The sequence below is a fragment of the Cervus elaphus genome, chromosome 13 (assembly GCF_910594005.1).
Source record: "Cervus elaphus chromosome 13, mCerEla1.1, whole genome shotgun sequence".
In the NCBI taxonomy this organism is placed as follows: domain Eukaryota; kingdom Metazoa; phylum Chordata; class Mammalia; order Artiodactyla; family Cervidae; genus Cervus; species Cervus elaphus.
In genome coordinates, this window is record NC_057827.1 from 33,518,373 (window position 1) to 33,533,668 (window position 15,296).

Consider the following 15,296-nt stretch of genomic DNA (forward strand, 5'->3'; position numbering starts at 1 on the left):
GGAAACAGGAGACATGACACACCCTGTAGGGTCACATGGTGAAGCACCAGTGTTGGTCAGAAGGCAGAAGGGACAGAGGAAAACAAGGGCAGGGGCCTGTATTGTGTTTCTGTGGGAAAATCAAGGCAGGGTAAACAGACTTAGGATTGGCTGGTATGAGTAATCTCAGCAGTTCTCGGCAGGTATAAGGGCTATCTCTTGTTGTCTTCGGGCTTCCCTGGTGGCTCAGATGGTAAAGCGTCTGCCCGCAATGCGGGAGACCCAGGTTCGATCCCTGGGTTGGGAAGATCCCCTGGAGATGAAAATGGCAATCCACTCCAGCACTCTTGCCTGGAAAATCCCATGGATGGAGGAGCCTGATAGGCTACAGTCCATGGGGTCACAGAGAGTCGGACACGACTGAGCGACTTCGGTTTCTTTTCTTTTTTTTCGCTTCTTGTCTGGCACCTGGCCCAGGGGTAATTAGGGCAGTGGCATGGCCTGCTGGTGTGAGCCAGATAGAGGAGGTGATCCAGAGTATGGGTTCTGAATTGGTTTGTCCTGGGTGAGTCCTTTGGTGTCTCTAAGAATTGGATAATTCTGTAGGGAAATTCTCTCCCCATTCAGAGCCTCCAGAATACATTCAGAGCCCAGATGCCAGAGCCTCCAGAATACAGAAAATAAGAAAACAGAGTTAATACACATCCCCTGGCCTAAATCATAGATACCTTTTTGTTAGTGTGGGTTTTTAAATTTCATTCTTTAATTTATTTTTATTGAAATATAGCTGATTTATAGTGTGTTAATTTCTGCTATACAGCAAAGTGATTCAGTTATACATATGTATACATTCTTTTTACATTCTTTTCCTTTGTGGTTCATCACAGGATATTGAATATAGTTCCTTCTGCTATACTAAATCATAAGTGCTTGAGCTGGCTTTGTCAAGGGTCAGAAAATTCTGTATATTCCCTCAGTATTTTTTTAAAAATCTCTCTGTATTTCTCTGGGGTATAACTTTGAACATGGTAATTCCTGTTTTATTTATTTTATTTATACTTCCAAAAGAAGAATTGCTGAATTCATGTTTAAAGAATCCGTTTGTGAGTGTATGTGCATGTGAGTGTGTGTGTGTGTCTGTGTCTGTGTGATTAAGTATGTGCATTCATGGAGGTGGTGGTTGGAAGGAGTTAGAATTTGAAGCATATGTTTCTTGTTATATGATCTTTAACATAATTCACTTTTAGTTCAAAAGGGCTTTTCCCCTCAGATTCCAAATATTAATATTTGGAGTGGCTCAATAGCATCAATTTATACTATGAGTCACAGCGTTTCCAAGGTCCTCATCAGTTGGCAATAGATGCTGATTGATAAGCCAAGAAGACGTATGGATGACCTTGCCCAGCACCTTGCCTCTGCTGAGAGCAATGTGGGTTCATGGTACCTTGGGTGTTCAAGCAAACTGTTGGGTCTTGAAGGATGGGGCAGTTCCTATTTTCCCAGATTCCAGAAAGGTAGCTGGTGGCAAGAAATGTGACCTCAGCCAGGTCTGTGAGGGGCAGAGGGGCATGGGGTCCCCTCTGCTCCTGCCCTGGGAGACCTGCCCCAGGCACAGGACAACCAGCTGGCCCCTGTGCTCCATGGCTCCTCTTACTCATGGCCTGTGTGGTCTGATCTCTCTTCTTGCCCTTCTTCAAAATACAACAAACTTTAATCATCTTGAATTCATCTCAGAATGAAATTGAAGGTGAATCAGAACTATCCATTTTGAAATACTCTGTCACTGAGACTTACCATGCAAATATATGAGGCCTCTGACAATTAAATTTGAGCTTAAAATTAACTTATACCAGGGTCAAAGGCCTCTTGTTTTTCATCTGCTTTAGCAAAATTACTTTAATGGCAGTGCTTTCAACTACTCTTGCATGTGGGGGAATAGAGCTTCCCTTCTTGATGAAGGCATGGGCATGGGCTTCCTGCCAGCACAGCAGGGGCAGAAGCACGGCTCAGAGAGGCATCAGCAGAGCACAGAACCTGACCGATGAGCAGGCTAATGTGAGTGGGAATCCATTCAACTTAAATGATCACATATACTAATGAGTCTACCACAGGTATTAGAAAATATTCCTTGAAATGCCTGTCTGAATTTTGTTTTCTGGGCAAAATTAAAAGAAGACTAGTCCCTTCCTAAAAGAATTCTTCATTGCTACAAATATTGATTGTAAAACTGAAAACTTATTTCTAATATCACTCATTTAAGAATTCTTTTGCTATTAAGCACAGGGCTTTAAAAAATAAGTATGCTTTTTAAAATATTACTTCTTGATGGTGGCATTTAAATCAGATGGTCAACTTCCTAATAAAGTAACTGTTGTATTTTAGAGAAATTCTACAGTGCATTTCTCATCCCTTGTTGGAAAGCCTAGTCAAGATAAAAATTTTTAAGATTGCCATGACAACAGAAAATCCAGACAGAATAGAGGCATGCGATGGCTTAATATCTGTGTCCTGGGAATCTTCCTGCAGGGTGTGTTTATAAGAGTAACTTTAGTAGAGGTGACCTATCTTAAAATCCAACCCACTGTGGAAGAAGCCCAATGGATTGCTTCTCACTTTAAAAATATAAAAGCATAAAAGCAAAGGAAGTTCCCTGTGTAGAATTTTATGCCTCTAGAGCTCTGCTGAACTGAGTTCCATGTAACTTAAGACCCAGGAAGCAAGGCTGCTGATCTTTACAGATGCTGAGGAATATTTGTGTGGTGGACTTGCCCTTTGCCTCCTTCTAAGAGGTTTTGTGACTAAGTGCCATGTGCCAGGTGATGGTGATGTTAACCCAGCATGAAGGAGGCCTGCTGAGAACACTGGCGGGGTGGCAAGGCTGGGGAGGGGGAGGTAATGAGCATGCAGGTGTCCATGGGTGTGCCTCTGCATGTGTGGTGAGTGTGTACATGTGTGTATGTGTCCTTGTGTGCTGCATGAGTGTGCCGTGTATGTTTACATGTGCATATGCATCCTGTGTGCTCCTGTGCGCACATGTGGGATGTGTCATATGGGCTAGTGTGCACATCCACAGAGCCCCCCTCACTCAGCACCCCCACTTCCCCCCATGCAGAGAAGCGGCTCTCGCGGGGGATCTCCCACGCCAGCTCGGCCATCGTGTCCTTGGCGCGGTCCCACGTGGCAAGTGAGTGCAGCAGCGAGCAGTTCCCTCTGGAGATGCCCATCTACACGTTCCAGCTTCCGGACCTGAGTGTGTACAGCGAGGACTTCCGGAGCTTCGTGGAACGGGACTTGATCGAACAGGCGACCATGGTGGCCCTGGAGCAGGCGGGTGAGTCCCCCCACTCAGGCCCCCCTGGTCAGGAGGAGGGGCCGGGGGTAAGAGGGATGTGAGGTCCAGCTCCACGCTCTGTCGACCAGGGTGCCTGCAGGCCCTGCCTGGCCCTAGCCTGGCGCCAGTGGTGTGGGGTGAGGAGCAAGTGGTGCTCAGATCCCCTGAGAGTTCTCTTTGTTCCAAATCCATCCTGGCCAGGTCAGGTGCCCCCAAAGAGAACTCCAAGCTGTTTTGCCTTAACTTCTCTCCTTTCCCATCCAACCACCATGGCCCAATTGGGTCCTGAACAAAAGACCCTAGCTTGGAGAGAAATAGGAGACCCTGGCACTTCCTGTGGACACAGGCAAGTTCATGACTTCTTTCAGCCTCAGTTTTCCCCTCTGCAAAGACCTGAAAAGGATGGACGCCGGCCTGGTGAGGTTGAGCATTAGACAGCAAGGTGCCCTGTGGAACTCTTCCTGCCCTCCCCCCCACCCCCACCCCGCATCTACACGTCCAGCTCCAGGTTAAGGAAGCATACAACCAGACTTTGGTTTCCTGCTCTCCTTAATGTTTCTCTGACATCCCAGTGAGGACAAGATTCAGGGAGTAAACCAAACTTGTCTTCTTTGGAGTTCCTAAGAATAAACTAACTAGTTCCAAACAAATTCTGAAACAGACGTTGGTTCTTTCTGAGACAGGCAATCTCTGTCTCACTCATGATCATTTGCACTATAAATCTTTGCATAGTCACACGTTTGGGGCTTCTCAGACATGCATGTAGAGGATCCTGTGCCCTTCTCAGGCCCCTGTGCATCCTCCATGGGGCCAATAAATCCCCAAAGATGAAGAGGGGCTGGTGGTGAGTGGGGCCTTACTTGTGCTGGACAGACTGGCAGCCAGGTCTCAGCCCAGGACTTGGAAGCCTCACCCTCGGGGTATTTGGCTTAATAACAGGATCAACATTCCCGATAACTGTGTTGGATCTGATGTTGTGACTCTTTTCTCCACTGCTGCACAGCTGCCAAAAGCAGCTCAGAGACCAATCGCCACACCTGGTTCTGTCTTACCTCCAGGTCTTCTCTCTGGATTAGCCACAGTAGCTCAGACGGTAAAGAATATGCCCTCAGTGCAGGAGACCTGAGTTCAACCCCTGAGTGGGGAAGGTCCTCTGGAAGAGGAAATGGCAACCCACTCCAGTATTCTTGCCTAGAGAATTCCATGGACAGAGGAGCCTAGAAGCCTAGTCCACGTAAGGTCCATGGGGTCGCAAAGAGTCAGACACGACTGAACAACTAACACTAAAGCCCTCCCTCTAGAGGCTGGCTATTTTAAAGATGCCTCTATGAAATAGTTTAAACCTAATATTCACTATTCACAGAGAAGGGAAAACTGGTATAGGTTACAAAGAAAAAAAATTCATGAACTAATTTCTCTCGAAGGCCATGGTAACCAAGCACTTGACAAAGTTCAGCCTTGAGCATGGTCAGTAACACTGATAATTGCTGCCTCATTTAAAGCCCTAGTCCTGGTAAAGGGCATGGAGTCCACCATACCAGCCTTCTCCAGCCTTATCATGCTCAGCAAGAGCTTTTGCTCTCTTGGAAGGTATTTTCTGTTATTTTTTCCCCATGGATCACATATTAATTATTACTTACATTTTACCTTCCAAACCAGCATTTTTAAAGGGGCACTGTTTGACTCTTTGCAAATGTTCACTCTCCGATGATGAGTCAGCTGACTTGCTTTGCATTTTAGGTTTTCCTCTGACCTGGGTGCACTTGCTTGCCTCCTTTCACTACCTTCCTCTTCAGCCTCTCCTTCCTGTGAAAACCTTGAGCCTCTGCTCCTTCAAATGGCTCTTGGGGAGTTGTTTGTTCTCCCATTAATCTATCAGTGTCAACCTACCAACACCCTTGTTGGTGTCACTGAAGCAGCCAGCTTAGCACATGGCATGTGTGTTCTGTGACTCTCTCTTTTGATTTTCAGGGGCTGCTGACAGCACCCCGTCAGTGCTGAAGGAGGCCTTTGGAGGCTGGCCAGTGCCCCAGCCTTCAGGACCACGATCCTGGTCAGGGAGAGTCTGAATATCACGGTTCTGCCGAGAACAGGGAGATGAGGGCTGGAAAATAGTGGAGGGTAGAATAAATGTGCATTCTTCTCTGCCCCCCACCTATCATCCATCAACTTCTCTGTACTTCTCTTTAAGCCGTAGACTGATCATCCTTCAGGGCTTTTCTGTGCCTGGATCCTGGTGGGAATCTGGCTGAGGCCCAGGAGTCCCACCCAGCCCCCCACCTCGGCTGGGTGAGGAGCTGGGGTGCTGGGAGGCAGTGTAGGCTTCGTCCCTCGGGTCCTGCTGTCACTCTCCATGGGGCAGACAGAGCTCCACTGAGGAACAGTGGGGAGAAAGCTGCTTAACACATATAGCGTGTCAGTTCCCTTGTCCAGTAATTTAGTGTTCAGATCACTGTGAATCAACCATTGATAAGCAGTATTATTTACTGGGTTTATGGGAGATGTAAATATGGATGTCAAAAAAATTTTAGTGAAAAAAGTCTGCTTGTTCAAGACATAATACAAGTTGTGTTTGGAAGGAAATATAAACTCTGTCTCAGGGTCTCAGGGTGGGGGACTTTTCTCCCTCCCTGGGGGCTCATGTGATCCAGGCCCATACTCCAGCTCCATTCCCTCCAAGCCCAGCACAGGGCAGGCGTCCAGGGTGGCCCCCCAGCTCCCCAAGGCACATGGGTAGCCCTACCTGTTTGAGGAGCCTCTCTATCGAGTAGTGAAGCTTCATCTCCCACAGAACCCACAGGAGAGGGAGCGCCATTCTCCACAGGCCTTAAAATCCCAGAAGACATGACTTACTCCGGCCCCATGATAGGCAGGGATGACAGGAGGGCCAGGTCTTCAGGATATAAAACCACTGACCCCCTGAGAGAGGAAAGAAGATGCCTCACATTCTTCATTTAGCCTGAGAATTCAAGAAAGTATTCATCTCTCAACCAGGTTATCCTGCTGAGTTCACACAGAGATCATGAGTCTCTAGGTTTGGAAAGTAACGTCTGGCATCCCTGCCCCTTTTGGACGCCCCTGAATGGGATGAGATGGCATGATGCTCCAGCAAGTACGCAGGACCAAAGACAGAGGCATGTCTGTGTCACTGTACACAGTGACTGCACACACAGGACGTTGAGGTCTAGACATCAGAAAAAGTGGGGACACCTCTGAGTTGTGGTGTTGAGTCTGTCTCCACAGGAGGAGAGTTGGATTGGAGTGAATCTGACAGAGAAGTTCTAACATGTGCAGGTTTTTGAAGGCCTCGTGAGTCAGCCCAGCCCTGCCAGGTCAGCTGGAGCCTCACTTCCTTCCATCTGAATGTACGAGATAAGACAGTTGCCAAAACTGCACCTACAGCAAGCCTGAATTGCAGTTCCACAGACACCCCGTCCAGGTGCTGGAAATCCCATCATTATGAACCATGCAGGTGAAGTTGTTGCTGCCCTCATGGAGATGAAGTTCTAGTGGGGAAGAAAGATGATAAGGCAGACCATCAATATGGCACAAGACCATGCGGTAGGCGCTCCAAGGTGAAGGGAGGGAGCCCAAGGCAGGGTTCTTGAGGGCAAGGAGGAATGAGCCATGGGACACACTCAAAGCCTTGGCTCATTTTTTTTTTTAATTGACTTATTTTATTTATTTTTTTTTCCATTTATTTTTATTATTCGGAGGCTAATTACTTTACAATATTGTAGTGGTTTTTAAGGAAGGTAGAATATGGGAGCAGAGGGAATGAAGGCTGGAGGGGTTGGAAAGGAAGGTGATAGAATGGTAGCCAGGGGCCAGGGAGCACTCCTGAGCCTCAGTGTTAACTGTAGGGAGGCTGTGCAGCCCCAGAACGGCTTTAAGAAGGAGTGGTGACATGTTTGGATTCACACGGACACGTCCTGGCTATTCTTTTGAGAGTGGACTCTGCAGAGGAAAACAGAGCAGGAAGAGCAGCAGATAGCCCAGCACCTTGGAGGTAGCAGTGGAGGTGGCAGGAAATAGCTAGATGTGAACCAGGATCAGTTTTGAGGAAGGTCCTACAGGTCTCACTGATGGATTGGATGGGGCAATGGCAGAAAGAGAAGAGTCAAGCATGACCCTGCTAGTGTTGCCTTTAGCACTCGGGTAGATGGTGGTGGCATGTGGAGACACAGACCCCTGGAAGAGGGATTGAGGGTGATGTAGAAACAAAGTCTCAGATCCTAGTGAGACTTAGAAAGTTGGCGTCCAGTTGAACACGTGTTCAGGAGCAGTCTGAGCTAAAGAAGCAGATGTGGGAGTTAGTGTGGGATGAAATCCAAGGGAGGAGATGTGCTTATCATAGGACCTCCCACAGCACCCCTAACAGCCCTGTGCACTGTTGGGTACAAGCTGGATGAGGAAGTCTGGAGCATGGGTGAAACATAAGGGAGACAGAACAGGAGCGAATCCTCACAGTCCCCTTGGAGGAAATCTCAGAAGCATGTGCAGAGCACAGTGATGCCCAGAGAAAGTGATTCAATGGCCCTACGTGGATGTGGCAGCTGCAGAAGGGCCACGATATTAAAGAGAATCACAGGGCAAGAATAAACTCGCCTTTCTCATAGAAATTGACTCGTTATGTTTCCTTTCATCCAAGTGTTTTCGTGGGTGACAAGCAAAATGACATCTTATTTTAAACTGTGGTAACCATCTGTTCATCAGGCACTCTGTCTATCAGATCTAGTCCCTTAAATCTATTTCTCACTTCCACTGTAACTTATATGCAGAGTACGTCATGAGAAACGCTGGGCTGGAGGAAGCACAAGCTGGAATCAAGATTGCCGGGAGAAATATCAATAACCTCAGATATGCAGATGACGCCACCCTTCTGGCAGAAAGTGAAGATGAACTAAAGAGCCTCTTGATGAAAGTGAAAGAGGAGAGTGAAAAAGTTGGCTTAAAGCTCAATAGTCAAAAAACTAAGATCATGGCATCCAGTCCCATCACTTCATGGCAAATAGATGGGGAAACAGTGGAAACAGTGGCTGACTTTATTTTGGGGGGCTCCAAAATCACTGCAAATGGTGACTGTAGCCATAAGATTAAAAGACACTTACTTCTTTGAAGGAAAGTTATGACCAACCTAGACAGCATATTCAAAAGCAGAGACATTACTTTACCAACAAAAGTCCGTCTCGTCAAGGCTATGGTTTTTCCAGTAGTCATGTATGGATGTGAGAGTTGGACTATAAAGAAAGCTGAGTGCTGAAGAATTGATGCTTTTGAACTGTGGTGTTGGAGAAGACTCTTGAGGGTCCCTTGGACTGCAAGGAGATCCAGCCAGTCCATCCTAAAGGAGATCAGTCCTGGGTGTTCATTGGAAGGACTGATGTTGAAGCTGAAACTCCAATACTTTGGCCACCTGATGTGAAGAACTGACTCATTTGAAGACACCCTGACGCTGGGAAAGATTGAAGGCAGGAGGAGAAGGGGACAACAGAGGATGAGATGGTTGGATGGCATCCCTGACTCAATGGAGATGAGTTTGAGTAGACTCCGGGAGTTGGTGATGGACAGGGAGGCCTGGAGTGCTGTGGTCCATGGGGTTGTGAAGAGTTGAATGCGACTGAACTGAACTGAACTGAACCGTCTGTTGTGGGCTTCCCCAGTGGCTCAGTGGTGAAGAACCTACCTGCAATGTAGGAGACTCGGGTTTGATCCCTGGGTCAGGAAGGTCCCCTGGAGAAAGAAATAGCAACCCACTCCAGTGTTCTTGCCTGGGAAATCCCATGGACAGAGAAGCCTGGTGGGCTATAATCCATGGAGTAGCAAAAGCATCAAACACAGCTTAAAGACTAAACAACAACAATCATCTGTTACAAAGCCCAAATTAAGTGGTCCAGTTATCATGTTACTTAGAAAAGGCAGAGTAAGTGACTAATAGCCCCTCACCTGTACGTAATACCACAGCCTTATATTGGGGATGTTCATCTGATTTTCTTCTTTGTAGGAGCTCAAGATTTCATTTTTATTTCTTAACATTCACAGTACTAGTTCCCATGGTTTTTTTGCCTGTTCTTAAATGAAGTCATTATGTGGGGAGACGTGAATGATCACACTGTCAGAGCTTAGAGTAGAAACTTTGAGCCATATTCTCAATTCTATTGCTTCTGCGAAGAATCCTTAATCTTGGGCATCCCAGTCTGGATACCGCTGGAGACATTAGAGTAGCACTGGGCCGTTTTTGGTTCTCCAGAGGCTGTAAGGTACTGGCATTTACCATAGCTTGGTGATCCTCCAGGGTGGTCACAGCTGACTCACAGCCTCAGGAATGCTTTCAACTGGGTTAAGAGTCTTTACCTCTGGGACCCAACTTAAATCAGAAATTAAGTTGAATTTAAATCTTAAATTGACTTAAATCTTTTTATTGTCTTCATGTGGTCTTTCCTGTAAAAGACCTTCAGAGGGAGAAGGAAATGGCAACCCACTCCAGTATTCTTGCCTGGAAAAGTCCATGGACAGAGGAGCCTGGTGGGCTGCAGTCCATGGTGTTACATGACTGAGCATGTGTGCATGACGATGGAGGGAGATGGGTTGGTAGCAATAAAGTGGTAGAACTAAAAAAAAAAAAGACCTTCAGGGGAGAGAAGGAGGCAGAATGAGCTCTGTGGTATCTCTTGCAAGGACATTGTTCCTATCAGATTAGGGCCCCACCCTACTGACCTCATTTAATGTTAATTACTTCCTTTGAAGTCCCATCTCCAAACATAGCCATGCCAGGGTTAGAGCTTCAGCATATGAAGGGGGGACACAAACATTCAGTCCATAACAGTTGGGTTATTTCAGACTTCTGGGTATTGTAAAGTATGCACTATGAGCTGCGGCTGCTCAGCACTGGAGCAGTGACTTCGCAGTCCTGGAGCAACTTTGAGGAGATACCCCATGTCCAAGGGCAAAGGAGAAGCCCCAGCAAGATGGTAGGAGTGGCGAAATCGTGTTTAGAATCAAACCCCGTATCCGCCAGAGACACTCTGAGGGCTCAAACAAACCTTGTGTGCACCAGGACCCAGAGACCCCACAGAGACTGAGACAGTACTGTGTTTGAGTGTCTCCTGTGGAGGTACGGGTCAGCAGGGGCTCTGGGTGCAGTAGACCTGGGTATGACATAAGCCCTCTTGGAGGAGGTCACCATTAACCCCACCACAGAGCTGCCAGAATTTACACATGCCTGGGGGCAGATTCTTGGAGGGCACAGACAGAAACTTGTGTGCACCAGGAACCAGGAAAAAGGAACAGTGACCCCACAGGAGACTGACCCAGACTTGCTCATGAGTGTCCAGAAGTCTCAGTGGAGGTGTGGGTCAGTGGTGGCCTGCTGCAGGGTCGGGGCACTGAGTGTAGCAGTGTGTGGGGGGTACCTTTTGGAGGAGGTCGCCATTATCTTCATTACCTCCACCATAGTTTGGCCTCAGGTCAAATAACAAGAAGGGAACACAGCCCCACCCTTCAACAGAAAATTGGATTAAAGATTTACTGAGCATGGCCCAGCCCTTCAAAACAAGACCCAGTTTCCTCCTCAGTCTGTCTCTCCCATCAGGAAGCTTCCATAAGCCTCTTAACCTTCTCCATCAGAGGGCAGAGAGACTGAAAACCACAATCACAGAAAACTAGCCAATCTGATCACATGGACCACAGCCTTGTTTAACTCAGTGAAACTATCAGCCATGCCGTATAGGACCACCAAGACGGACGGGTCATGGTGGAGAGTTCTGACAAAATGTGGTCCACTGGAGAAGGGAATGGTAAGCTACTTCAGTATTCTTGCCTTGAGAACCCCATGAACAGTATGAAAAGGCAAAAAGATAGGACACTGAAAGATTAACTCCCCAGGTCAGTAGGTGCCCAGTATGCTACTAGATATCAGTGGAGAAATAACTACAGAAAGAATGAAGAGATGGAGCCAGAGCAAAAACAACCCCCAGTTGTAGATGTGACTGGTGATGGGAGTAAAGTCTGATGTTGTAAAGAGAAATATTGCATAGGAACCTGGAATGTTAGGTCCATGAATCAAGACAAATTAGAAGTGGTCAAACAGGAGATGGCAAGAGTGAACATCAACATTTTAGGAATCAGTGAACTAAAATGGACTGGACTGGGTGAATTTAACTCCGATGACCATTGTATCTACTACTGTGGGCAAGAATCCCTTAGAAAAAATGGAATAGCCATCACAGTCAACAAGATTCCAAAATGCAGTACTTGGATGCATTCTCAAAAACGACAGAATGATCTCTCTTCATTTCCAAGGCAAACCATTCAATATCACAGTAATCCAAGTCTATGCCCTGACCAGTAATGCTGAAGAAGCTGAAGTTGAATGGTTCTATGAAGACCTACAAGACCTTCTAGAACTAACACCCAAAAAAGATATCCTTTTCATTATATGGGCTGGAATACAAAAGTAGGAAGTCAAGAAATACCTGGAGTAATGGGCAAATTTGGCCTTGGAGTACAGAATGAAGCAGGGAAAATGCTAATAGAGTTTTGCCAAGAGAATGCACTAGTCATAGCAAACACCCTCTTCCAACAACACAAGAGAAGACTCTCCACATGGACATCACCATATGGTCAATAGCAAAATCAGATTGATTATATTCTTTGCAGCCAAAGATGGAGAAGCTCTATACAGTCATCAAAACCAAGACCTGGAACTGACTGTGGCTCAGATCATGAACTCCTTATTTCCAAATTCAGACTTAAATTGAAGAAACTGGGAAAACCACTAGACCATTCAGGTATGACCTAAGTCAAATCCCTTATGTTTATATAGTGGAGGTTACAAATAGATTCAAGGGATTAGATCTGATAGAGTGCCTGAAGAACTATGGACAGACATTGTACAGGAGGCAGTGATCAAGACCATCCCCAAGAAAAACAAATGTAAAGAGGCAAAATGGTTGTCTGAGGAGGCCTTACAAATAGCTATGAAAAGAAGAGAAGTGAAAGGCAAGGGAAAAAAGGAAAGATATACCCATTTGAATGCAGAGTTCCAAAGAATAGCAAGGAGAGATAAGAAAGCTTTCCTCAGCGATCAATGCAAATAATAGAGGAAAAACAACAGAATGGGAAAGACTAGAGATCTCTTAAAGAAAATTAAAGATACCAAGGGACTTTTCATGCAAAGATGGGCTCAATAAAGGACAGAAATGGTATGGACCTAACAGAAGCAGAAGACAATAAGAAGAGGTGGCAAGAATACACAGAAGAACTATACAAAAAAGATCTTCTCGACCCAGATAATTACGATGGTGTGATCACTCACCTAGAGCCAGACATCCTGGAATGCGAAGTCAAGTGGGCCTTAGGAAACAACACTATGAACAAAGCTAGTGAAGGTGATGGAATTCCAGTTGAGCTATTTCAAATCCTGAAGTGTGATGCTGTGAAGGTGCTGCAGTCAATATGCCAGCAAATCTGAAAAACAGCAGTGGTCACAGGACTGGAAAAGGTCAGTTTTCATTCCAATCCCAAAGAAAGGCAATGCCAAAGAATGCTCAAACTACTGCACAATTGCACTCATCTCACACGCTAGCAAAGTAATGCTCACAATTTTCCAAGCCAGGGTTCACCAGTATGTGAACCATGAACTTCCAGATGTTGAAGCTGGATTTAGAAAAGGCAGAGGAACCAGAGATCAAATTGCCAACATCCGTTGGATTATAGAAAAAGCAAGAGAGTTCCAGAAAAACATCTGCTTTATTGACCATGCCAAAGCCTTTGACTATGTGGATCACAACAAACTGTGGAAAATTCTTAAAGAGATGGGAATACCAGATCACCTGACCTGCGTCTTGAGAAATCTGTATGCAGGTCAAGAAGCAACAGTTAGAATTGGACATGAAGCTACAGACTGGTCCCAAATTGGGAAAGGAGTACATCAAGGCTGTGTATATTGTCACCCTGCTTATTTAACTTATATGCAGAGTACATCATGAGAAATGCTGGACTGGATGAAGCACAAACTGGAATCAAGATTTCTGGGAGAAATATCAATAACCTCAGTTATGTAGATGACACCACCCTTATGGCAGAAAGCAAGGAAGAACTAAAGAGCCTCTTGATGAAAGTGAAAGAGGAGAGTGAAAAGTTGGCTTAAAGCTCAACATTCAGAAAACTAAGATCATGGCATCTGGTCCCGTCACTTCATGGCAAATAGATGGGGAAACAATGGAAACAGTGACAGACTTTATTTTTGGGGGCTCCAAAACCACTGCAGATGGTGACTGCAGCCATGAAATTAAAAGATGCTTACTCCTTGGAAGGAAAGTTATGACCAACCTAGACAGCATATTCAAAAGCAGAGACATTACTTCGCCAACAAAGGCTCCCCTAGTCAAAGCTATGGTTTTTCCAGTGGTCACGTATGGATGTGAGAGTTGGACTATAAAGAAAGCTGAGTGCCAAAGAATTGATGCTTTTGAACTGTGGTGCTGGAGAAAACTCTTGAGAATCCCTTGGACATCAAGGAGAGCCAACCAGTCCATCCTAAAGGAGATCAGTCCTGAATATTCATTGGAAGGACTGATGCTGAAGCTGAAACTCCAATACTTTGGCCACCTGATGCAAAGAACTGACTCATTTGAAAAGACCCTGATGTCGGGAAAGATTGAAGGCAGGAGGAAAAGGGGATGACAGAGGATGAGATGGTTGAATGGCATCACCGACTCAGTGGACATGAGTTTGAGTAAACTCCAGGAGCTGAATGATGGACAGGGAAGTCTGGCCTGCTGCAGTCCATGGGGTCACAGAGAGTCGGACACAACTGAGCAACTGAACTGAACTGAACTGATGCACTATGAACATTCTTGTACATGTTTTCAATAAACACATGAATATGTTTTTGAAGATACATACCTAGGAGTGGTATTGTTATGGAATCCAAGCTCGTTCTGCTCACAGCACAACAGACCAATAAATTGAGAGTTGAGTTGTCAGTACCAGGAATAAGGACTTTATTTGGAAAGCCAGCACATTGAGAAGGTGGTGAACCTGTGTCCCAAAGAACCGTCTTGCCCGAGTTAGAATTCAAGTTCCTTTTACACTAAAAGGGGAGGGAGTAAAGTCAAACACTTCCTGGTTCCCATCAGCTTCCGGAGGGGATATGTTAATTTCTTCCTCTCTGCAGTCATTCACAGGTGGGCTAAGTCAAAATGTTTCCTGTTAGCTAAATAAAGGTATTTTATCTTAGTGCTCATTACCTGGGAGGCAGAGTTTCTGGAGATGGGCCATTATGTGTAATTTAAGTTTATAGGCAACATCCTTTAGTGATTAACTTAGAATACAGAGCCTCTTCCCTATTACAGTATTGCTGGGTTATAGGATTTACATATGTTCAGCTTTATAATAGTTTTCCAAATGCTTTTCCAAAATGGATGTACCAATTCACTCTTCCACTATTGAGAGTTCTGGATGTTCTGTATTTTTTGTCTTTCCATTTTACTCACTGTGTGGGAAGTATGTCCCGTAGTGGCTTTAACTTTTATTTTCTGATGGCTAATGAAGTTGAATGTCTTTTCTTGTTACTGTCCATTTGATTATCCTTGTTCATTGGATGCCTTTTCAGGCTTTTTGCCCATTTTTAACCTTCATCTTCTTGTTTGATTTGTGGGAATTCCTTATACATTATGAATATAAGTCCTTTATCAGATGTGTATTACAAATACCTTCACCCACTCTATGGGCTGTCCTTTTACTGACTGATACACTTTAAGGAACTAATGATCTAATGCTAAAGGAGTTCAATTTACCTTTTTTCCCTCTCTCTTCAGAACTTCTATTTTGGTTTAAGAAATCATTGCCTACCTCCAGGTTTCTGAAGATAAAAACTCTTTCCTTCACATTTAAATCTACAACCCACCTAAAAAATGACTTTGATGTGTAGTGTGACATGTAGTGAAAGTCCATTTTCCCATATGTTTACACACCTACCCTG

At 45.4% G+C, this 15,296-nt stretch overlaps 1 protein-coding gene across 4 annotated transcripts in view; it reads left to right on the plus strand.

Moving 5' to 3' along the window:
* Positions 1-15,296, plus strand: part of OTUD7A (OTU deubiquitinase 7A) — a 380,724-nt gene that overhangs the window by 300,078 nt on the left and 65,350 nt on the right. For all 4 annotated transcript variants that reach the window (XM_043922484.1, XM_043922486.1, XM_043922483.1 and 1 more), the window contains one exon: positions 3,092-3,310. In XM_043922484.1, coding sequence (XP_043778419.1) covers positions 3,092-3,310 — 219 coding nt within the window. The remainder of the gene's footprint in view (positions 1-3,091; positions 3,311-15,296) is intronic.